This window comes from Prenolepis imparis, unplaced genomic scaffold, assembly GCF_030444845.1.
Source record: "Prenolepis imparis isolate NDT839.2.m4 unplaced genomic scaffold, iyPreImpa1.0 SCAF_4, whole genome shotgun sequence".
In the NCBI taxonomy this organism is placed as follows: domain Eukaryota; kingdom Metazoa; phylum Arthropoda; class Insecta; order Hymenoptera; family Formicidae; genus Prenolepis; species Prenolepis imparis.
This window is the reverse complement of record NW_028141162.1, coordinates 18,672,087-18,697,113: the sequence shown is the minus strand read 5'-3', so window position 1 is coordinate 18,697,113 and position 25,027 is coordinate 18,672,087. Positions and strand designations below refer to the sequence as shown.

Below are 25,027 nucleotides of genomic sequence, written 5' to 3'. Positions count from 1 at the left end.
ACTTGCAGGATCGTTTTTAGCATCTAAAAATATATAAGAAACACCTTGTCTGGTTTAAAATAATTTTAAAAAAATATTTTTTTGTAAACTAGTGTTGTCTTATGTTAATCCTGCTTTTATATTTTGCGAGGAAAGAATATAAGGGGGTGTATATAAGTCACGCTCCATCTCTGGAGAATGAATTGATGAAGTCCAAACAAGTTAAAAATAAAGTATGACGAAATTACATTTGAGCCTTCTTTAAGAATATATGAGAGATATCCAAAAATGATACAAAATTTATAAAAATTATATAGATTGTTTTCATTTTTATACTGAAGCTGTCAAAATTTAATTCATTAACTCATCATTTAAAAGTTATTACAATTAAAATTTCCGTTAGTTTTACACATAATCTTTTGAAAATTTGTTACTTATGTAAATTGTACTACATTAAAAATATTGAAAAAAATGGTACCATATATTTCAAATTTTTTACATATATAATTGGAACTTTAAAGAACAATGTTGCAAAATTACATTAATATTCAAACTGTTTAGAAAAAAATAATGATAATTTGCGTTTTAAATGTCCATCTGCAAATTCTGTCACAAACAATAATGGCGGATTGTTTGAACAACTTCTATAATTCTAATCTTACTGTCTATTAGTCTAATTAATGTTATGATTTTTATAACTTATTATCATCAAAACAATTATTTACTTTTAATTCGAATAATACAAATAAATTTTTCGATTATTTGATTGTAACTCTTTAAGGCCCGATGGAACCAATGTTATTTTTGCTTTAAGCGAGACTTAAATATATATCTATATATGGGCGAGTTTTTTAATTCATCGATTGATCAATCGCATGATGCACAAATACAGCAAAGTGCTGCATTTGCGCATCATGCGATTGATTAATCGATGAATTAAAAAACTCGCTCTATCTTTATCTTTTCTTTCTAAACAAATAAAGATATTTATTATATAAACACATATTTAATAGCGTTTTTCATTGGCAGAACTAGTGCGCACTAAGTACGCACTAACCGCGGACTGTGTGTTTCATTGAGAATTTCAGCGCGTACAAAGATCGTGCGCGCAGTTTCATTGGTAAATCTAGTGCTGAATTTTCGCACTTTCATGCAGAAATCTGGCACGAGCTCCGAGAGACGGTGTCGGTTGCGTGCAAAATATGGCGGCGCGAATTGGAGTAGATGATTTGAACGAGCAAAGTATGCAAATAATACTCGATTTTCTTTCGTCATCATCTAGTAGTGATGATGACGACTATTTACTTTCAAATGAAAGACGTATTATTCCAAAAATACAAAACTTTTTAGAAGTGGTCAGGGTTGGGCAGATACTTCAAAACAAAATATTTAAATACAAGATACAAGATACTTTTTGATATATATTTAAATACTATTTAAATACTTTGGTTTTGACATATATTTAAATACTAATTGTATTTAAATACTAATTGTATTTAAATACATTTATAAATACTTTTAAATACAATTATTCTTTAAATTTTCTGATTATATATTGAAAGTAGAATTGTATAAAAATAGAATCAAAAGTAAAATCAGCTCTTTGAAAGATAAGTTTATTTATTTTAACTTTAAACTTCATAAAATAATAATAATTAAAATAATATTATATAGACATATTATAGCATATATTATATAATTTATATATTATATATAATAGCATATATTATAGTAATTTAATATTTATTTATCATCACTACAAACTCTAACTTTGGTAATTCTTATTGCCTTTTAAAAATACCAATGTTTCAAACATTTTGTCAGATATAGAAGATCACGAGTAGACGAATGTATAAATCCCGTAAAAGAAAACAGTCTCTCTACAGAAGCGTAGAAGAACATAGACTAGTATTAAATTTTATAAACGCCTTTTGCACACGTGGGATAATAATGTAATTACATAAATACATTTAAATACAAGATACATTTAGATTAAATAATTAATTACAAAATTCAAGATACTTGATTATTCGGTATTTAAATAAGATACATATCTAAATATGTATCTCAGATACTTTAAGATACATATCTGCCCAACCCTGGAAGTGGTACATAACTTTTCTGAGAACGAGGTAATTAATTTTTATTGTAAATACATTGCTTGTAAACACGTAACTAGAAACAAGTATTTATATTAAAAGATAAATATGCTTATATATGTATCTATGCTTATATTTATCTGGGTATTGGTGTTCCAGTTTAAATGCAATTTTCGAGTTTGTCGGAGAACAGCGTACAGAATTATAGATAATTTGAAAATTCGACATTCTATTTCACCTTTTTCAATAGTTAACTCTAAATAAGTCCTGTTTATTTTGAATTTTATCAAACCTAAATTTCCCGAAGTACTCATTTTAAAAGTTAACTATAAAAAATTAATTTTTGAGGCAGTTTTAGTTAAGGAGCCGCGCTGATGTTATGCACTCACCAAGCCGCGAGTGTTTCAGTGGGCGTGCAAGAAAGTTACACTAGCCGTACATTCGCAGTACCGTTGCGCACTCCACGAGTTCCCAGTGCGCACTCAGTTCTGCCCAATGAAAAACGCTATAAGTCTCGCTTAAAACCAAAATGACGTTGGTGCAATCGGGCCTAAGAAGGCTCAAACGTAATTTTGTCATTCTTTATTTTCGACTTCGTCAATTCATTCTCCAACGGGCATGACTTATTATGATACATTCTATATTTTCCCGTATTATTATTATTATAATTTAAAAAAATGTATTAAAGATTCGCTGTAAAAAAAAACAAAAAACATGAGAAAGAAATGAGATGATTTTATTTGCGAAAGGTGCGTAGTAACAAGCGTGCGCTGCATCGACTGTTATCGAATGATAAGAACGTTTAAACGGGATGAATAGGTGCCATTCATAGATTCGAAACGTCTAAGCGTATAAATGTCGCAGAGGAATGTCATATATGATTACTCGCTACGATTCCATATACAGAGTTGTACTTATTTGTTGGATACTTTAATGTATACCCCGCATGTCTAGAAACATTACAGTGAATAAATTATTTTGTACTCACAATAATTATATTATTTTTATCTTATTACAGCAAAAATTGTACTCTTATTTTAAGGATTTCCATTTATTTTTAGAATATCCTGTTTTAAAATAGATGCCAAAAGGATCTAACAATAAGAAGGGAATCCTCTAAGAAAGATTAGTACTTATAAGATATTTCTAATTTAAAAAATGTAGATGAAATGGGATTTCTTTTTATATTAACTTGTACTTTTTGCCATACATTTTTATTTTTTTTTATTTTTACATTTTAATTATAGATTATAATTTCATTATAATCATTTATTTTTAATTATAATTTCATTATAATTTAAATTAAATTTTTTTATTACAATAATAATTTTAATTTTATAAAGCATGACTGAAAAATACATATAAATTTTCATCTACTCCTGTTTTACAAAAAATTGGATAAAAAGATTTTGATATTCTTCATAAAACCATTTTACAGTTAGTGTCATTATTTTACAACACACAGGCAAAGAAAGACCACACAAGAAAGAAAGACCACAGGTAAAGAAAGCATAAGCATAGTACATATTGTAGATGCGAGATGAGGTAAATTAAATTAGATTATGTTACACACGTTACTTATTCGTGAACACCTCTCAAATCGTTTAAAAGTCTTCTTTTTCGAACCACTTATTAATACTTTATCCATTCTTCCAATAAACTAAAACCATTCAGTGACAAATATTGCATTGCACTATATAACCAATACGTTAATTTTTTATTGCATGTTTTATTGCTACAATAATAAGATCATATAACCAAATGAAACGGTTCGCATAAAAAAAACACATACGACCATTTGTTATTAAAAAAGAATATATATTCTTAGTTTTCTAGAGAATTGTTCTAGAAACACTTAAGAATATCTGTTAAGAGAGATGTAGTATACAGTCTCTCCTCTTATTTCGAAAATACAATTTTTTTCTATGATCCAATTCTGATTAGTTCCGTAAAAACTGCTTTTTCTCTCTCGCATCTCTCTCAAGTAGAGAAACGTGTTCGAGTGTAGGCACGTCTAACGTAAAGTACGCCTTCGTTCACGCACGGAACTTGCAATTGTTAGTTTACTGCATGAAATCCTCACAATCTTCACAATGATTACCTCATTCAAGACCACTAGCAGATCCTGACGTCAAAAATGGAAAAAGTTTCGGCAAAATTTTTTGGTTTAATATTTTTCTTGGTATTAAGATGCCTTTTCATGCTGACGCTCGACGCTCATTTTTAGCGTCAAAAGACGTCACGTGACCAAAATTGACGAATTGGTATCTTTATTTTTACGCTTACTTTTATTCCAGGATCAAAGATATAGTGAAACTTTTGATCCTATTTTTATTTTTTTTTACAATGTTTTTTAATTTTTAAATGTTTTTTATATACTTTTTATTTTTTACATACTTTTTTAATTTTTTTTTCTTTATTTAATTAAATGATTGCCCTCGAATTCTTTTCAGCCATTTTGCAAAACAATATGCTCAATAGATGGCGTTAAATCATGAAATCAGTATAACTGTTTTTCTTTTAATTTGGAAGAAAGGAAGTTTAACCTCAAACCTTTCCCCTCCTAGAATCCACTAGTGTTCAAAAAACCGTTTGTATAATTTGCATATTATACAAATTTTAAACAAAACAAATAGTAAATAAGATAAAAAAAGTCACGCAAAAGAAAAATTATTTTTTATGCGCTTTGAAACGAATTGTTGGCTGAAAGGATCAAGTTTTCTTCTAAACGAGACGGTATAAAGATGATATGCGAATCTTATTCATAACGTTGAAAACTAAGATTTGCCTCAGGGCAAAGGCGCCGAGAAAGATTTTATATATTATTATAGTAAAATATATATGTGCGTGTTATTATTTTATTCCTTGCAACATTTAAAATAGTGTAAGATGAATGATGTGTGATACAATATGATTTTCATCATGCAGCTGATTAATATAATTTACTGAAACTTTAAGCTTTATTTCTCAGATTATTATGAACAAATGTTTGCGAAAAAAATGACATGACGGCCAATTCTAAATAATTATATATAGTAAATTCTTAAAAAGAGAGATAAAGTGCCTCGAAAATATGTATACATATATATATATATATATATATATATATATATATAATACATAATATCGCGATGATTATTATTTGAATATTTATACGCTATAAAATATAAAAAAGATATACAAACATAAATAATAAATATATATATAAATAATAAATATGAAACATAATAACATATAATAGAACATATAATAAGCAATGAAAAATTAAAAAATAACAAATAAATGCAATTATATATAAATATATACATACAAGAGATAAACAAGAGAATTAAATACAATCAAATTTCAATTTTTTTTACTATATATATTAATATTTTTAAACAAAGTCTGCGATTATTTTTGTCGACGCCTTTTTGTGCTCGCCCATGACTTAACGAACAAGATCCGGCACAATAGAGAGACGCGACATTCGAATCCCCAGCTTGCCCTTTCGAATATGCACGACACTCTTCTCTGTCAGTCTCTTTTTGTTTCATTATTTTCTCCCCCTCTTCTTTCGCATTCGCGCCCTTCATATATGCGCTACCGCAACGCGATATACATATACGATATATGTGTACTTGTAAAAGAACTTCGTTTATTTTTATAGGGGTTTCTGGGTCCCCGAGTCCAGGGATGAGACATATTGTAGGGCATTATGAGAGAATTGAAAATTTATAGGTGCCAATGTCCGAATTAGGTACCTGCCGATCAATGTTAAGACGTCATCAATGTTGGTGTATAAAGTGTATCATTTATTTGTTATCTATGCTTTCATGCAATAAACTGATGATTTTTTATTTTATAGTTAAACATGACTCCCAGAATTCTTGTTTTTTGTATTCATCCTTTCCTAAAGATTTCTATTTGCGTCCAAGATTGAACGTAAAAATGGTGCTCGTACTGTAGGTTGTTGTTCCCATACCATATCGGTTATTTGGTATTTTGGATATGCTAAATTCCTTTCAGAAGTTATATGTATAGATATACCTTCTGAGCACAGTAATGACGTATTTGTTATCTTGGACAGCTCTGATGATGAGCAATCAAACAAATAAATAACATCATTAAGAGGTCAGAACTACTTCTGGCGGGGATTTTTGAAAATCCAAAATTATTTCTTTTTTAATACTACCATTATTATTATCTACAAAATTATATATGTTTGATGACTGGGCCCAGGGGGGCCCAAAATGGGCGAAGTTTTTTCTCTCTCTTACTCTCGGTATATTTGCGTGTACAATTTTCAGGATGCAATTTTGTGCGTAAAAAAAATATCAATGAGTCAAAATCATTCCAAAAATTGTTTCGAGGTAAAATGATTCAAAGAGCCGCCTTTCAATACAAAACGTTTCAAACGCCTATTTTTCCGCAATTGTAATAGCAATTGCAATAGTTGGGGATCATTAATCCGCGCGAGTTTGTGTGGGAAATTCGCACACGGATACGACATATCTCTCCCGGAGAGCTCTAATCACACATACACACACATACACATCTAGTGTACACGTGGTGTGCATCGCTGGTGACACAAACGCAAATAGAAAAAAGTAAAACGGTAGAGAAATATGTGTAACAACGAGAAACACATGCGAAATGAGACATATGTCAGATACCTAAATTAAAAGAATTTATTTTCAAACTTTTTTAAATTTTATATTAAAAAAGTATAAATATTATAAATTATTATATTATATTATAATATTATATTTATATTATTTATTTGTTTCAAATGGCAATTAATTGAAGATGAATCTCTGTCTGGGAGAACTCCACCCTAATCCTATATGAAATTGGAACTCGGTAAAATCAATTGGTTTTCTCATATATATGTTGTAACTTATGACCTGCTGAACAAAAGGTGCAATAAGCTCAAAGCTAAATAATGGACAATTACTGACCTACAACCAACAGTCAAACAACTGGCAGAGCCCGAGTTTCTCGTGTTTGACTGGCTGTAAGTCAGTAACTGCTCATTATTTAGCTTTACCTATTACATTTACTCTTGATGGCAAGCTAGCACCGCCACCTTTTCGAGTCGATTTTTCTAAGTAAAACGTGGAGCAATTAATTCGATACTGCATATCTTAACAGCAATTAATTAGGGAAACATTTTGAGACCAAAATCATAGCAGCAATTAATTGCGTTAATGTACTTTACTCTTATAGTATGTCATATTGGTGCATAATGGTTCATAATTAAAAATTTTTAATTTTTAAAATTTGTTTGCATTATCTTTGAGCAATTAATTAGCAATTAATTCTGATGTATTGGTTTTTTTATTTTTGATTCGCTATAAGTGTTTTCCGGAAGTGAGGGTGCTAGCTTAATGGCAAGCTAGCACCCCCATCTTTAATTACGTTTTCCTGCTAATCGGTAAGCAAAAAATTCGCGCTTAGGGCAATTAATTAGCAACAAATTAGCACTTTATTATGCACTATAGCCGAACCCGATTTTTCATGGTGGGGGTGCCAGGTTAATGAGGGTTGTTTGCATATTGCACCATCATTGTTTTCACGCATAAGTATCACGTGTAGCATAACGAAAGAGATGAGGATCGATCAGCACGTAAAAAGCGTACACATTATCATACGCATACTCGCATGCGATTTTCCCCCCTCCTTCTTGAGAACCCCAAAATGAGAGATACCCCGGGATGACGTGCGACCGATGACGAGAGGACAACGCCCCTGTGTCGACTAGTAACTTCCCTCTATCCTGATCGACGGGGGAGTAATTTCGCGCGCTAATCATCAAAGAGGAAAGATCGCTCTGTAACGAGAGATAATAAAATCATTTTGTCTCTCTCAGCAGTCGAGCGGAAATCAATCTCGCAGCACTAGATTGGAGTTCCCTCCCCCCCTTCCAACCGAATTCGCACGCATATACTCTCATATAAAAGACTTGTCGATTTTAGATTTTTAAGTTTATGAATTCGTATTTGCTAATATTTATGAATTTAAGAGACCAATGATTAATTGTACACTGAAGATGATCTAAAATAAACCGAAACGTTTGTCTGAATTTTTTAAATAAATTAGTTATTTTGGTACTAACTTTCTGCTGCGGTTCTTTGCCCTTTGTTTTTATTAATAAAAGACTTGTTTTATAGAATAAAATAAATTTTCTAGATAATGTGTTAGATTGTAAAAGATAAATAAGTTATTATCGCTATAATGCTCGAAATTTACAGCAAATTCTCAATAACATTAAAAATATTAATAATTTTCAAAAATTAATTTAAAAAAAATAAAATTAATTTTAAACTAATAAACTGTGCCTAAAATTATTTAGGAGTTTTTTACTCGCGCCTTTATCTCGCGTTTGACTCTTAATTAGCCCTTTCTTTATACCTATAAAAAATTAAAATTGCAAGCTTGTTGCACTCGAAAAGATATCCGAAATTACATACAAATACAATTATTAAAAATATAATACGAATTTATATCATTTAAGATTATATATTCTCACACAAAGATACGGAAAATTTGTATATGAAAATATACCAACGCTCATTATAAGGGAATCTTATGAACCCGAAAATTCTGATTTTGATAAAACTTTACATACATGGGGGGGGGGGATAAATTGAATTGGAATTTTTTATTTGCGGCCTAAAAACGATTCCAAGGTACGAAATCGCCCTTCATATGTAAAGCGGTTTTTTATTTTTCTCGATATATCTCGAAAAGTATTCGAGATATCAAAAAATGTTTTATTAAAAAATTTCACGATAAAAATACCTCTGTTTAATCACATTAATAAAACTTTGAAGAAAAATAATTTCTTCAGCAAAATTTTTTTTTAAATCTGAAAAAAAATGATTTTATTAATGTGATTAAATAGATGAAGTGTTCTTACATCATAAAACTTTTGTATAAAATATTTTTTGCATGTCTCGAATACTTTTTGAGATATATCGAGAAGCAAAAAGCCGCTCTACATATGAGGGGCGGTTTCACCCTTTAGAATCGTTTTTGAGCCGCAATTGAAAATTTCTAAATTCATCCATTTATCACCTTTATGTGTGCAAAATTTCTTCAAAATCAGTATTTTCGGGTTTGCAAGGTTTCCTTGTTACTTAAAAAAACCTATACTTGTTTTTTTTTATTACATCATTTTCTGTTACTTTTTATTTTAAAAAAGCATATAACAGCATATTTAAAAATGTCCAACCCACTGATAATATTGGTTACCGAAATGAAAGGGCCCGCGAAAGGGCTTGACGTGACGTGACGCGACGTGACGTGACGCGACGCGAGCCAAGGCGAGAGAAACAAATGAAGGGAAATTGCCCTAACCTTGGTTCGGCCGGTTGGTCGATCGCTTCCGAGGAGAGGATATCGTGCGAGGAGACACGCGCCAAATCACTTCTGGGTCATATTATTCCGTAGCGACAAGACACTTGGCGCGTGACCGCGCATCACCAGCTGAGATCCTGGCGCGTCCTAATTCGAGAGGAAACGCGAACAGAACGTTAAAAGCTTCCTCATTTGCGGTATTTACTACTCACCCTTACTCCCCAGCTCGCGATTCGTTTCAGAGCAATCACAAACGTGTAATGCGACGCAGGACACACAACCACTGTCGACAAAATACTTGTCAAAATTGCTCTCAAAACAACTCTCGAACGAATCGGTCGAGCGACGACTGATTTTTATCGAACCGTCCGCGGCGAAATGCGGCTCGCGCCACGTTTGACCCGCCATCTCGTGTTTATCGCCGCAACTATATTCGTGAAACGACCACGAAACATAATAATAAAGATGGACAAACTAGAGTTTTTTTTTCATAAAGCCCTGCGCACAATAAAGAAAATATTAGGCATAAATATTAAATATTAGGCTGGAGTCACAGTATACTTACATACAGTAGGGACAGTCCTTTGTTCTCAAATCAGCCGCGCAGATTTGCTTGCGCATCGTAAGCGACCATTTTTATAAGTCATGCCAATCCCGTTCAACATAAAGAACCCAATAATTCCATTACTGTGATTACATTTATAGTAAAATATAATCTGTAAAACTACAATACTATCATTTTGATTTCGCGTTTTATGCAATATTTAATTTTTATTCAGAAAAAATGACTATAAAATAATATATCGAAAATATTTCGCGCAAAATTGTTTTAATAGTAATAGGTACAACAAAAATATTGATATGGTGCTGCAACCTAAAGACATGGCGGACTGCTGAAAGGTCAGCTGAAAAAGATCAAAGGTTCCGACACTGTGTGTCCCTACTGTATATAAATATACTGTGCTGGAGTCCCATGGATTGATATTAGAGCCATTCCGCGTTTTCTTTACGCGGAATTGAATGTTCTGATTCGTTACGCGATACGCGTTATGGCTTCTGCAGCCAGCGCGATTTTGCGACACGCGACGCACGATATCCAATCAGCGTACAGCTTTTTCGAAAAAGCTGTTCACTCATTGGATATCGCGCGTCGCGTGTCGCGAAATCGCGCTGGCTGCAGAAACCATTACGCGGAAAATATCAGTCCATGGGACTCCAGCCTTAAGGCCAATGTCCACGATGCTAGAACTCGGTCCAAGTTCTCGGACCGAAAAGTTTGTAGCCAATAAAATTGCCGCTTTTCCGCAAATTAATTGGCTACAAACTTCTCGGTCCGAGAACTCGGATCGACTTCTAGCATCGTGGACATTGGCCTTTAGGAGCTGCTTTCGCGAGAAAATCAAGATTAAAATGATCCTGTGCTGTGATTGGTCAAATCTGAAATTTTATTAAATTTCATTCAGTTCAATTTCAATGAAATTCAGTGAAATTTCAGATTTGACCAATCACAGCACAGGATCATTTTAATCTGGATCATTGTGATTTTCTCGCGAAAGCAGCTAGGAGCAATTATTTTAAAATAATAAAATCGAAAAAACTTTGATATACAAATACAAATTCGCCAATGACATATATATATAGACGAAGCATTCTTGGCAGAATACGACAGAGTGAGATAGTTATTTTGACAGAGTGAGATAGTTATTTTGACTCTTCTTTCTCACTCTATTTTCTTTCTCTTTCTCACTCTATAGCTCTTTCTCGCTCTATCTTTTGGCTGTCATGACAGTATACTTGACAGCTTTGACAGCTAGAGGGCGGCCATATTCTCTTCTGTACGATAGAGTGAGAAAGAAGAGTGTCAAAACAACTATCTCACTCTGTCGTATTCTGCCAATTTCCGGCTTCACTCCACAGATGGAATGCTTCGTCTATATACAGGGTGTCCGGTAATAGTCGCATCAACCGTCGTGTGCAGGTAGAGCTAGTTAAACCGAGTAGAAAAGTCCTCTACCATTTTGCGATATTCTCAATAATAAGAGAGATAATAATTAATAAAGATCGGCCAATTCGCGTGACGACGGCGAGAAGAGACAGCCCAGTTTTATGTCGTTACCAAGCATGCGGCGAAAAGAAACAGTATAATGTTACACGGTTGCTAAGCGCGCGATGAAGCGGGGAGGAGCACTTTACAAAACACAGTAACTCCATACGAGTAGCGCTAACTCTGGACCCCCGAGTGGGCTGTCTCTTCTCGCCGCACGCTTATCATCGCGCGAATTGGCTGATTTTCTTTAATTTATTTCTCTCTTATTATTGAGAATATCGCAAAATGGTAGAGGACTTTTCTACTCGGTTTAATTAGCTCTACCTGCACACGACGGTTGATGCGACTATTACCGGACACCCTGTATATATATCATGAAGAATAGAGATAAGGAGGCCGAACTAGCATTGAGGAATTATCGAAATGTGCGACCAAATGTCGAGCCTAATTGTAGTTTATTAATGCTCCGCAAGGTTGCGCTTTTGCCTCACGGGACTCACACGTACACGGTGGTACTTTTGTGTTAGTCATTCTCTATCCTTCTTGCTCTACATCCTGCAATCTCTCTTCTCTCTCAAACTAACTAGCATCTTGTGATTGCAATGCCATCTATAGGTACCTATAGGTCCTACTATCGGGCCTCGGTTTTGGTCGCACATCCCAAACACATAGTTCGGCCTCCTTATCTCTATTCTTCATGATATATATACAGGGTGTCCCATAATTCGCGAACCACCCGTCAGTTGCAGATAGAGCATGTTGAACTGAATAGAAAAGTCCTCTACCATTTTGCGATTTTCGCAATAATTAATGAGAAATAAATTAAAGAAGATCAGCCAATTCGCGTGACGACGACGAGAAAAGACAGCCCAGTTTCACATCGTTACTAAGCATGCGGCGAAAAGAAACAGTATAATGTTACACGGTTGCTAGGCGCGCGATGAAGCGGGGAGGAGCGCTTTACAAAAGACAGTAACTACATACGAGTAGCGCTAACTCTGGACCCCCGAGTGGGCTGTCTCTTCTCGCTGCACGCTTATCATCGCTCGAATTGGCTGATTTTCTTTAATTTATTTCTCATTAATTATTGAGAAAATCGCAAAATGGTAGAGGACTTTTTGACTCAGTTTAACCTACTCTACCTACAACTGACGGGTGGTTCGCGAATTATGGGACACCCTGTATATATATGTCATTGGTCTATGGGGAACGCGAAGTATTTAATATGTCTATGGTTGATTATCACAACTGGATGAAAATTACAAAAATGAGCAAATTTTACAAATTTACTAAAAAATTTATAACTTTATTGATCCAAACCTAATAAATTCGCTCATTTTTGTAATTTTTATTCAGTTGTATGATACACACAATTGACCCCCCCCCCCCGCCCCGTCAATTCTTGGGAGCTTTCCAGCAAGAAATATATATACATATATACGAGGGTTGTTTGATAAGTTTGGTAAATTTTTATGAGATGGCATTACAATTCATTTGTAACGTGACGCCTGAAAAGTTCGACTCTTCAAACCCCCCCCAGGCCAAATTTCAGCCAGAAGTAACGCGTAGTTCACGTTCGGTAGTCGTTTGAAATGAGCGGTTTAGCAGTTGCCGCACACACACACACACACACAAATGGAAAAAAACGAATTCCGTGCAGTGATAAAACACTTTTATTTAAAGAAGTGGACGGCAGCGCAGATCAAATCCGAGTTAGACGAAGTTCATGGGGACTCTGTTCCTACATTGAAGACTGTTTATTTTTGGATAAACGAATTTAAACGTGGCCGAACCTGCACTGAAGACGAAGCGCGCTCCGGACGCCCAGTTGAGGTCACCACATTGGATATCGTGGAAAAAATCCATGGTATGGTTATGGAAGATCGCCGAATGAAGGTGCGTGAGATTGCTGAGGCCGTAGGCATCTCCACAGAACGAGTGCATAATCCTGCATGAAAAACTGCATATGAAAAAGCTGTGTGCACGATGGGTGCCGCGATTGCTCACTCTCGATCAAAAACGCACGCGAAAGGACGTTTCAACGCAGTGTTTGGTGATGTTTAAGCGCAATCCGCAGAACTTTTGGCGTCGATTCGTGGACGAAACTTGGATCCACCATTACACTCCTAAGACGAAGGAGCAGTCAAAGCAGTGGATAATGCCTGGTGAAAGTGCGCCGAAGAAGGCGAAGACTGTTTTGTCGGCTGGAAAGGTGATGGCCACTGTTTTTTGGGATTCCCAAGGAATTATCCTGATTGACTACTTGCAGAAGGGTAAGACAATAACAGGAGAGTATTATGCAACATTATTGGACCGTTTAAAAGAAGAGCTGAAAAAAAAACGGCCAAGATTGGCGCGCAAAAAAGTGCTCTTCCACCAAGACAACGCGCCGTCTCACAAGTCGACCGTCGCAATGGCAAAATTATACGAATTGGGCTTTGAATTAATTCCTCATCCACCCTATTCTCCGGATTTGGCCCCGTGCGACTTCTTCCTGTTCCCAAACTTAAAAATTTGGCTCGGTGGGAAGAAATTCTCGTCGAATGAGGAAATCATCGTCGCCGTAAATGAGTATTTTGCAGGTAGAGTCCGACCGAAATTACGGTTTCGGTTTCGGTTACGGCCAATTTCGGCCAAAGATCAGGATTTCGGTTGATTTCGGTTTCGGCCGAAATTGAGAGCAAATTTCAGCTACGTTAACCGAAACTGTACAAGTCGCAACGCGTCGGTTGGCGCCGATTGATGTGCGCCGAATCGGCACGATCTTATCTTTCTTTATTCTTACTCGTCAAGTGTAGACGTTTGACGCGAATCTTATAAACATAATCTCTCGGACGCTCGCCGGTTAATATAAAAATAAAACTGTAAGTTCCTATTTTATCTCTTTATTTCATAATGTTTTAGGTTTTAGATTTGATCTACAAATGTGCTCTTTTGTCTCTTGTCTCTTACTTTCTTCGCGTATGAAATAGTAAATAGTATTCATTAAGTTCATTCAGTTCGGTTCAATAAGTTCATTAAGTCAATTTAAGTTCAAGTAAAGACAACTTAAGTACAAATTTTTATGTGATCTCAATAATAACTGTGATTTGATTTATTTTTGTTACAATATAGAATTGTTTAATTTTGATTATTAGCTACTAAGTTTAATTATTATGTTCAAGTAAAGACTAATACTTTTAAGTATAAACTTTTATGTAATCTCAATAATAACTTATGTAAAAGTTTATAACTTTTCAAAAGCGAATAATATAATTCAATATTATAAATTATAATTATAATGCTTTATTTTATAGTATATTATTTCGTATTGTTTACGTACTTGAGAAATATTTTTATATTTTAATAAGATATTTAATAAAATCTTATATTACCTTATTTCTTATTTTAAAAGTACAATGTACATGAATTTCGCTTTTTAATATGTAATTTTTGTAAAAATTTATTCCTTACTCCAAAAGTTTCGGTTTTCGGTTTCAATTTCGGCCGAAATAAAAAAAAACCGAATATTCGTTTTCGGTTTCGGCCGAAAAAAAAAATTGATTTCGGTCGGACTCTATTTGCAGGCTTTGAGACAGCCTACTTTTCCGACGGTATTAAAAAATTGGAAACTCGCTGGACTAAGTGTATAGCCCTTGATGAAGATTATGTTGAGAAATAAAGGCGATTTTTTCCAAAAATAATTGTTTTACTTGCTTTTTTACCAAACTTATCAAACGACCCGTATATAACACACATATAAATAAACACGATTACTCATCAAATAGAAAAATTGTCAGGACTTTAAAAATTCTCTATTCGACAGCCAATTGCATCACATTATTGTGTGTCTATATTTATATATTTTCTTATTGGAAAGCTAACCCAATAGCGTTTTCCAGTAATAACCCAATAATTATAGTTAATTCGCTTTTCCAGTAATAACCAATCAAAATGAGTGTTCCTATTTAATTGTAAGATGGCGATGAATAATTCCCCTTATCTTTGAAATCATATATCCCTCACTCGTAATGCTCACTTTCTTCCAGTTCTTATCTTTTTTTTTTTTTTTTAAGATCTATATTTGGGAGCTTTTCAACAAGAAAATACATGTAAACACAATTACCTATCAAATGGAGAATTTTAAGTCTCGAAAATTGCTTTTAGCCAATTGTGTTCTTTCTCATGATGTGCATAAAGTGACAGAAAATCTATAATATACGTAACTATTTATGTGCAAAAAATCGAAGATAATTTATTGATATTATTTCCGCCTAATATATTCTAATGCTTTATCTTTTTATATAGATAATATTTATTTTATATATTTATACAAATTAGATATTGCACAATTTATTTTTTATGTATAAATTTTATTTTATATGCATATATATATGTATATATATACGCGCGCGCACACATACACTTTACAAAGCTTAAAAAAAATAAAAACTTTGTTTTTAATCCGCATTATGATTCGAGTTCATCATAAATCTTGAAATTAAGTGCGGATAATTTAAGGGCACAATCTTGGTAGGAACAAGTACTTACCAAAGTCTTTGCATTAGGTATTTTTAGATGCGAAATATCCTCCTTCTTCAATAATGACCAATCGCAACCATATGCTATACCGCAATGCTTATTGTAATAGCCAATGGTAGATATGTCATAATCACAATTAACAATCTTAAAACCCTCATACATACACGCGGCGAATAAATATTGATGCATAAACGGATCCCATTTCAAACGCCAAATTCCACCTTTGAGATTAGTCTCGGACGTTGGTTGTTTCAAGTTTCTCTTGTCCCACAATCTTAAAATCTCATCGTAACTGAAATTTTCAAAATATACTTTTATATTAAATATAGAGAAAAAATATTTTTTTGAACGCCAGAAAACGCAAATTAATGAATAGCAGCAAAAACCTTTTAAGGTGCCTTTTCATGCCGACGCTTGACGCTCATTTTTAACGTCAAAAGACGTCACGTGACCAAAATTGATGAATTGGTATCTTTATTTTTGGTCACGTGACGTCTTCTGACGCTAAAAATGAGCGTCGAGCGTCAGCATGAAAAGGCACCTTTATACTTCACTGCCAATTTATCAAAACCGGCGATACAAAAACAAATTTATTATAATTGGTGCAACTTTATGAAACTAAAAATATATAAATCTTTAATTCTTAGGAAAAATGTGGAATAATAATCGCGAAAATCATCTTTTACCTTCCAGTTGCGAGCACGAATGGTTTAACTACGTTGCTGCGAATGCTGGTGACACCGGAAGTGTGCTTTCTGTTACATAATACAGGAACAAATCCTGTCCTAGTGTCAAAAGTTAGAAACTTGTTATCATCACCTCCTGAAATTTAAAATTCGTCTGTTAAAAATCTACCTTGGCAATTTTTCTTTAGATAATATATTTTAAAAAGTAAAAATTTACTAGTTAAGCAGATTCAATATGAATTTACGCTGGGTCCACAATAGGTGATTTAAGCCCTAAGCCTTAAGAAATTGACCAATCATAGTCGAGTTTTCTCCTCATACTTGACTGCGATTGATCAATTTCTTAAGGCTTAGGGCTTAAATCACCTATTGTGGACCCAGCGTTATATATACTTATAAGAGAACTTCGCAAACTCGAAAATTTTGATTTTGATGAAACTTTATAGAGGGTAGGGGATATTTAAATGAATTAAAAAATTTTTAGTTGCGGCTCAAAAACGATTTTAAAGGATAAAATTATTCCTCATATGTAGAGAATGACTTTTTATTTTTCTCGATATATTCCAAAACATTCGAGAAAAGTAAAAAATATTTTTATGTAAAAGTTTTATGGTAAAAATACTTCTATTTAATCACATTAATAAAATTTTGAAAAAATAATTTAAAAAAATGTTTTTAATCTTTGAAAAAATTATTTTTTTAAAATTTTATTAATGTAATTAAATAGAGGTGTACTTTGTTATGAAGCTTTTGTATAAAACATTTTTTGAATACTTTTCGAGATATATCGGGAAAAACAAAAAACTCTACATATGAAGGGTAGTTTCATCCCTTAGAATTGTTTTTGAGCCGCAGCAAAAAAAATTTTTAATTCAAAAAAGACCCCACACCAAATAAATAGGATTTTAGCTTTCGGTGGAATTATCTGCTTTTTTCATATGTTATATAGATTATGAGTTGCTTTTTATCAAAAAGATGTAATAGTCTCTACCGGTTGTAAACCAGTAATCGTCTATTATTTAGTTTTGAGCCTATTACATTTTTGTTCAACAGATCATAAGCTATAACATATGAGAAAAGCAGTCTTTCTAAATATCTCCCCTATATATGTGTAAAGTTTCATCAAAATCAGAATTTTCAGATTTGCGATGAGGTTCCTTTATTAGCGATTATTATTATTATATTACTGTACCGGAATAAAAAATATTATCGTTGCAATAATCAAAGGCGACGATCCACGCCTGGAACTCGTGTGCGCGTAACGTAAAGTCCTTTATCAGTTGATTATTTTCGTGCCATGTAAAATGAGATATTCGTCCTTGACTATCGCTCACAGCAATATGCGGATTCGAATGAGAAGTGTAAGAAATGCATCCTCCAGTGGACCAATCCAATGACAACGCCATGACGTCCTCGTCATCGTCACCGATTTTTTCTTCGGCAATCAATTGCAATTCCGTTTTGCTTTCCCTCTTTTTCAGTTCATAAATTTGCAAGTAGCCGTTGGAGTCAGCAACGGCAAGTAATATTCGATTATCTTCAGTATTCGCGACATGCGTCCACTTCATATCTAGCACACCTGAAGTGTCTATTCGTTGCAATATTTGTAATTTTCCACCGTCCGCCACCCGAAGCAAGTAAATTCGTCCTGTTCGTTTACATTTTTCTTCTTTTGTATTTTCCTCTGCATCCTCTTCTTTTGCACCTTTTTTCTTCTCAATTAATTTGTATGTTCCACATACCAATACATCTCGAAATGGTTCTGCAGGACACCACTCGACAGAATCTGCTGGAAATTCTGTATCAAACGCATCCAAAGTATAAAAAATTTCCTCAACTGCCATTTTTGTGGAAAATTGTGTCTGAAACAAAAGGAATCGCAGAGATCTTTTATTAAACTTGTCATATCATCAATTGATATTTTAACAATAATTAATTCAGCATTTTATATTATATAAATAAAAGTAATTGTGTACAATTGTAATAAGAAATTTATAATAAAAAGTTTAATTATATATTGATATAATCTCTGACGTCATTTTGACTTCTAATGACATCATTCGACGTCAAAATGACGTACGTTTGCTACCTGGTGATTATCTCATATAATTGTAATGATTTTAAAATGTCTCACCTACATAAAGTCAAACATATGCAAAATTTAAATAATAAAATTCGAAAAATACAATTAGCAATTCTGCTTTTATTTGATGGATAAAAAAAATAACATTCGTATGTAATATATCTATATGATTGAAAAGTGAACATTTGTAGTGTGTGTATATATACATAGTTATACAAATAAATAAAAATATGTCTAATATTGGAATATAAATTTGCAATACATATTTATTCTAAAGAAATATAATATATATACACACACACACGTATACTATGGGTGTTTTATTTAAAATGCAATTTTTTTTAATAAAAAATTTTATTTGTTTACAAATATTATAATATTTAATTATAGGAACACACATTGTTTTGTACCATTCTTAAACATTACACACATATACAGAGAAAAATTCTCTTATACTTATTTCTTTCAGATTTATAATATATAATACATTATATATTATTATATATTATATGAGTTTATAACTTATGCAACAATGTATAATATTTAATTATTAGATAATATATAAAAATTGTTTTATAAAATTATTATTGTGTAAATAGAATTAGTGATTATCTTTTTTACATTTGTACTATAATCATCGATATATATATTAATGAGGCTTTAAGTATATGGCAATACAATTTGTATTATCAACACATTATCAACCAGCTCATTCGAGTACGCAGCCTATTTGTAGATTTCTGATTGATAAAGTCAAGTTTATAAATAAATAAATATTGTCAAGAAAAATCATAAAAAGAGAAAGCAATTTCTCTAAAAAATCGTAAATATAAAATAACATATTACAAACTAACAATAAGTTTAAAGTAGATAAAAAAATGTTACACTGTTACAATATGTTCTTTCTTGTTGGCAGTGTTAATTACAGCATATTATAACAGTAAACGAAGAAAATCTCTCATTCTTTCTGCTTAAACACAATTCCTTGATCCATTGAAAAAAAAATTACTGCTTAATATTTCGCTTAAATAACATGAGGGATAAAAATATTCTTATAAAATATCCTTCTTATAGTGTTAGATCTGATTATAAAAATTCTCTTGTTATTCTAAGTAATTGCCTTATACAATAAGTTATTCCTTCTCTAATAATACTTTGAATTGGTCAAAATTCGAGGTAGCATAAATACTGTTAATAATAGAATATATCTTTTCATGTATAATGATATCAAGTATATCCTGGAAGAGAGTAATATACAATGTTATGATATCAAGTGCTTTGGAAATTCGGTTCAATGATTATTTTAATATAGGAAACCTGTAATATTATTGGCATGCTTTCTTGGAGCTCTTTGTAGCTTCGACTTGACATTGTTTGACTAGACGACACGCTTTTATCAGATCGCGTTCAACCTTAGGCATAGTCTTGCAAAGCTTACTACCTGTATAAAAGGGCTTAAGATCGCGACCCAGTTGTTCTATGACGCGCAATAATTTTGTATACTTCGATTGAGCAGGAACGGACGACACAGTCTGCTGCAAAGGTGTTGAATTAGGTACCGGTTCCATGATTTTCACAGTAACCCCTATGTTTTTGCGTTGTTTCACCATCTCTCTCTTTTGTGCGTGTTGTTCTTATTTTAATATACCTTGAGAAACAATCGAGTGAGATAATCTATGAAATATCTGGAGCTTAGAATTCACTAATGACCAGAAATTTCGTTTTCAATTATTTCAGTTTTTTTTAAGCAATAAAAAAATCAGTCAATCGCAAAACTTAGGCCGTGCGCACAATAGAGGAATAAATATTAAATATTAGGAATAAGAATTATTTTAAAATAATATAAAGAATAAATAATATAAAGAATTCTTACTAGCTTATTAGCCCTTACTAGTCCTTTATACCCGAATTTGTATTTTTATATCAGTCTTTTCATTTTTATTATTTATTTTAAAATAATTTTATTTATTACTTTAAAATAATTTTTATTCCTAATTAAAATTAAATAGAGGAAAATCTTTATTACTTCAAATTCTTTGAAATTCAAACGTTTCGGCCTGATTTTTATTCCTAATATTTAATACATTCCTAATATTTTCTCTATTGTATATAGACGCAAACCTAACCTCTAAAAATAATACGGAGAATCGTTTTTCTACTAGATTTTATTATATCAGTATGTTCTACGAACCTTAAATATAACTCGTTTTGCCGTGTTGTTCGAAACACGATGAGCAGCTAATAAATGATGTAAAATTGTAAAAATTGATAAATACCGATTGTATATGAACGTGATTAGCGGCATAAAATAGTGGCCTCAAATTTAATATCAAATGTAGGAATTTTTCATGAAGATAAGAATATATAGGGAATTTTCCATCAAGAAACACACACACACACGATTGGTTATCAAGTAAAAAGATTTTCGGGACTTTCAAAATTCCCTAATTAACAGCCAATTGCATTACATGTGTATATTTGTGCTTTCTTGCTGGGAAACTTCCAGTAGCATTTTCCATTAATCAATAATTATCAATAATCAATAATAACTTATTTTTCAGTAATAATTAATCAATAAGTGTTCCTATCCAAAATGACTCCACTTGCGTTTTTGAAAATTTTTCTTGGGAATTTTCCTGCAAAAAACATATATTACACGATTGGTTATCAAATAGAAAAATTTTCGGACTTTAAAAATTCTCTATTCGATAATCAATTGCATTTGTGTCTGTTTATGTTTTCTTGCTAAAGCTTCTTTTATCTCGAAGAAAAAAAATGTAATTTTCCGTTCGATACTTATTTTATATATTCTTTTATATTTTATATGTATATCTGCATCATGTGACACTTCAGTAATATATACATAGAAACATACATGCGTGTGTGGAAGAGAGACAAACAACCATTTTTTTTATATTTCTTAAAAGCTGACAGCATTACATAATGAAAAATAATTAAATGACGAGTCTTAAAAGAAGAAAAATAGAGCATTGCATTGTGTACAAAACTTTTATTTATTTAACGATATATTTATGGAATATATTTATGGGATTATACTTTCCATTAGGTACATGTCGTTTGAAAAGCTTTTCCTTATATTTCTTTCCTTTACTCGCTTGAAACGTATACTGAAGATTTGCAATGTACTCACCCGATGATTTTAACAAAAAATGATAGTATAATTGTCTCTTTGTGTTTATAAAATATAAAATATAAACCAAGATTCTCTCTTTCTCTGTCTCCCTCTATCTATCTACCTATTTATCTAATACTCTCTAAACAGAGTATACAAATTGATACTCCATTTCAAGTTTCTTCTATGTATTAAATTGCAACTTAAAAAAGTAGACAGAAAGTTATCAGTTACACACTTGTTTCAATAACGCGCAATATGTATATGGATCGAGCATAAAGTGAAGGCACTCCGTCTTGGAGCCATAACACAGGACAGAGTGCTAAAAAAAGTATAGAGCGATTCTATACTTATCGCATAAAAACGAAATGCTCAATCTATACCGATCTATATGCGTCGTCGCGTAAACCCAAATGATCTAAATATCCGTACAAAGCAACATCTCGTCAAATAATAGAAGGCTAGAAGTACTCTCTAATCGCTAGCTAGCTCGGCGACGAATCATTGTTGGTGCTGTGTCTCCAACAGGCAATCTCGCACGGCGACCCTGGCTTGCTGAATGCCGTTCTTCAGCCTCTCGGCGGCGCTTCGGCTGCCCGCGTAGGACAGACGAATATCCCTGCCGAGCTCCTCGATGATCATCAGCAGTTTACCGTAATTGTTCTGACCCGGCACGGTCGGGAAATTGATCATGCTGGACGGGCTGGCCTGCGCCACTTGTACAGTCTGCACGTTCTGCAGATTCCTGGGATTTGGCACGGTGATCACAGGTTCGGGGATACGTGGCGGAGGTGGCGGCGGCGGTGGCTGAATCTCGGACATCTTGGAGAGCATCTGCGGTGGATCGTTCAGCTTCGTGATCGTTATCTCGTTAAGTTTGGCCAGCTCAGTCAGCTTCGCCATCTCGCTCGCCATCTTCGAGTACTCCGGTGACATCTTGGCGATATCGTTCTGCATGCTCGTCTGCATCTTCATCATCTCGTTCATTTTCGTCTTCTCGTTCATCTTCGCGATCTCCTTTGCCATCTCGCTGATCTGAGCGATCTCGTTCAATTTCGTTATGTCGTTACTCGTATACTTGGCCATCTCCGTCATCTTCACCATCTCGTTCAGCTTCGCCAGTTCATTTATTCTCTGCACTTCGTTGATCTTGGCCATCTGCGACATCTTCATCATCTCGTTCATCTTTGCCATTTCGTTGATCTTGTTAATGTCATTGTACTTGGCCATTTCAGAAAGTTTCACCATTTCGCTCATCTTGGCAATCTCCTGCATCTTCATATATTCCGTAGTCTTGGCATATTCCGCCATCTTTTCCATCTCGTATCTCTTCGCCATGTCCTGTGACATCTTATTTAATTCTGAATTCATCTTGCTAAATTCCGCCAGTTGAGCCATTTGAACTATGTGTTCAGGTACTTTTCCCCTTTCCATCATTTGCTTCAATTCCGCAGATATCTTATTCATATTCATCTCGGACATTTGGGCTATCGTAGCAGGATCCGGAGGTGGCATCTTAGACAGCTCTGCAATTTTAGAAATCTCCCTTGCGAGATTCTCGTCCAGACAACGCTTTTTCTTGGCACGATGCCTGGCCATTCGCTGAGCCTCTTGCATTCTTCTTAATGCCGCTTGCTCTTCGGTTTCCTTAGCTCTGGCGTTCTTCATTATCTCTGCAGCTGTATATAATCTAACAGCACGTTCATCTCCTGTTTCTGACATCTATAATTACGCATTTCCCTCACTGTCTTAGTAAGTAAGATTTTTCTCAGGCATTAAGTACAACGCACTTAACACAAGTGGCATCGGATATGTCCCTTATGCTTTCTATCATTTTGAATCTCTGATATAGAACATGCGGACATTCAAGTCCAGTTAAATCCAATTTCCACTTGGAATTATTTGGCAGTTCAATTATAGCTGTAGTCCATTTCTATCTATACATGCCAGAAAATTTGAAAACCAGCTTAATAGTCAGGAATCCATCTGAAACAGACGAACAATCGCGTTATAATAACAACGTGAGTAATGACAGAGACAGATAATAAAAATAATGTGCTCGAGTAAGAATCCTAACCAATCTTTTTCGCAAAAGAGGCGGAGTAAAAGATAATAAAACGATCTATAAAAAAAAGGAAAAAAAAAAGAAAAAAAAAGAATTTAGATAAGTGTATAAGGGTAGATAAGTACCAAAACAATCTGCATAATTGCAAAGCCGAAGGAAGATATTATCGTTTAAAGTTTAAAGTGTCGCTGTCAGCACAAACTGACTGATGATACATGAACCACTGATTTCCCGATAGAAAAAAAACGAAGCTGTCGTCAAGAACAAGGTGACGATGAAGAATTCGACGAAAGAGAGAGACAGACTCCACGTTCGGAGTAATTACGATTATGCGCACATGGTCGGACACTCTGCCAACAACGTTGATGTCATCAAATTTTCCGGCCGCATTCGTCCGTGGAAACGAGGACGACGCGAACACGAACGAGAAAAGATTCGAAAAGAAGATGCTACGCGTCGCGTGAACTGCGCATGCGCGCCGAATTAAAACCACGCCCCCCTCCTCCTCGCCCCGCCCACCCACGCGCGTCACGATTGACAACAATAATGGCGGACGCGTTCCGGCCCAGCCGATCCGCATGAGACGCATAATCGACTCACCTTGAGAAAGAGAAATTCGCCGATCGCGGACCCTCGACTCGCATCCGTGATCACCTATGGATGTATCGCGTCCGTCGACTCGTGTCCCTCGGCGATTCGACCAGTTTTTTCTTCCTCCAGATTCCACAAAGGATAATAAACGCACACAAAGGGATCCCCGTATCGAGGGGTCGACGCACTATGTAAGATTTTCGCTCGGAGCCGCGCTCTTTAAGGGGCCAAGCGGGGTCGTCGCAGCCGATAGGCTGCGTGTGACGTGGTCGCGTTTATTGACCATATAACCCCTTCCCACTGTCGTCTGCGACTTTACGACAGACAGGTGTGTACGACCCGCGAAACTATTGACCGCCCGCGCCTTCCCGAATTATGCCCGACCTGACCTGAGAATCCTTCAAGGGATAGAGAAAGGGGACGCGCGTCTTGAAATCGTATATACGACATTCCATTGTTTCGCCAAGACTAGGCCTATAGCG

The 25,027-nt window shown here is 33.9% G+C and overlaps 3 protein-coding genes across 7 annotated transcripts in view; all 3 read right to left on the bottom strand.

Annotated features, from left to right (window-relative positions):
• Positions 1-9,805, bottom strand: part of LOC145934802 (uncharacterized) — a 29,765-nt gene extending 19,960 nt beyond the window's left edge. For 2 of the 3 annotated variants that reach the window (XM_083035559.1, XM_083035561.1), the window contains exon 1: positions 9,632-9,804. The gene's annotated coding sequence lies outside the window, so the exon portion shown is untranslated. Of the gene's footprint in view, positions 1-9,419; positions 9,567-9,631 lie in introns of all 3 variants that reach the window. The other variant, XM_083035560.1, reaches the window with a different exon arrangement.
• A 6,010-nt stretch (positions 9,806-15,815) lies between these two features.
• LOC145934752 (diphthine methyltransferase) lies at positions 15,816-21,616 on the bottom strand. The gene is made up of 4 exons (XM_083035480.1): positions 20,948-21,616; positions 17,866-18,535; positions 16,674-16,809; positions 15,816-16,279 (listed from the first exon to the last, which is right to left on the bottom strand). The coding sequence occupies exons 1-4, from the start codon at positions 21,059-21,061 to the stop codon at positions 15,916-15,918; spliced, it is 1,284 nt and encodes a 427-aa protein (XP_082891606.1). The 5' UTR covers positions 21,062-21,616; the 3' UTR covers positions 15,816-15,915.
• Positions 21,617-21,751: 135 nt separating this feature from the next.
• LOC145934753 (uncharacterized) lies at positions 21,752-24,696 on the bottom strand. Of its 3 annotated transcripts, none has more exons than XM_083035482.1 (2): positions 24,555-24,696; positions 21,752-23,875 (listed from the first exon to the last, which is right to left on the bottom strand). In XM_083035482.1, exon 2 carries the CDS (start codon positions 23,609-23,611, stop codon positions 22,391-22,393), a length of 1,221 nt encoding a protein of 406 aa, XP_082891608.1. In that variant the 5' UTR covers positions 23,612-23,875; positions 24,555-24,696; the 3' UTR covers positions 21,752-22,390. The 3 variants fall into 3 exon arrangements, with proteins under 3 accessions (XP_082891608.1, XP_082891610.1, XP_082891609.1); XM_083035484.1 differs by lacking the exon at positions 24,555-24,696 and adding an exon at positions 24,292-24,407; XM_083035483.1 differs by lacking the exon at positions 24,555-24,696 and adding an exon at positions 24,080-24,389.
• Positions 24,697-25,027: the final 331 nt, after the last annotated feature.

Excerpts from the sequence above, each read along its gene's own strand:
- LOC145934752 (XM_083035480.1), bottom strand. The coding sequence starts at position 21,061 with ATGCCGCTAATCACGTTCATATACAATCGGTATTTATCAATTTTTACA. Across the intron at positions 18,536-20,947 it reads CAAAACGAGTTATATTTAAG|ACACAATTTTCCACAAAAAT; the intron begins GTTCGTAGAACA and ends CTTTTGTTTCAG. Across the intron at positions 16,280-16,673 it reads TTCGTGCTCGCAACTGGAAG|TTACGATGAGATTTTAAGAT; the intron begins GTAAAAGATGAT and ends TGAAAATTTCAG.
- LOC145934753 (XM_083035482.1), bottom strand. The coding sequence starts at position 23,611 with ATGTCAGAAACAGGAGATGAACGTGCTGTTAGATTATATACAGCTGCA.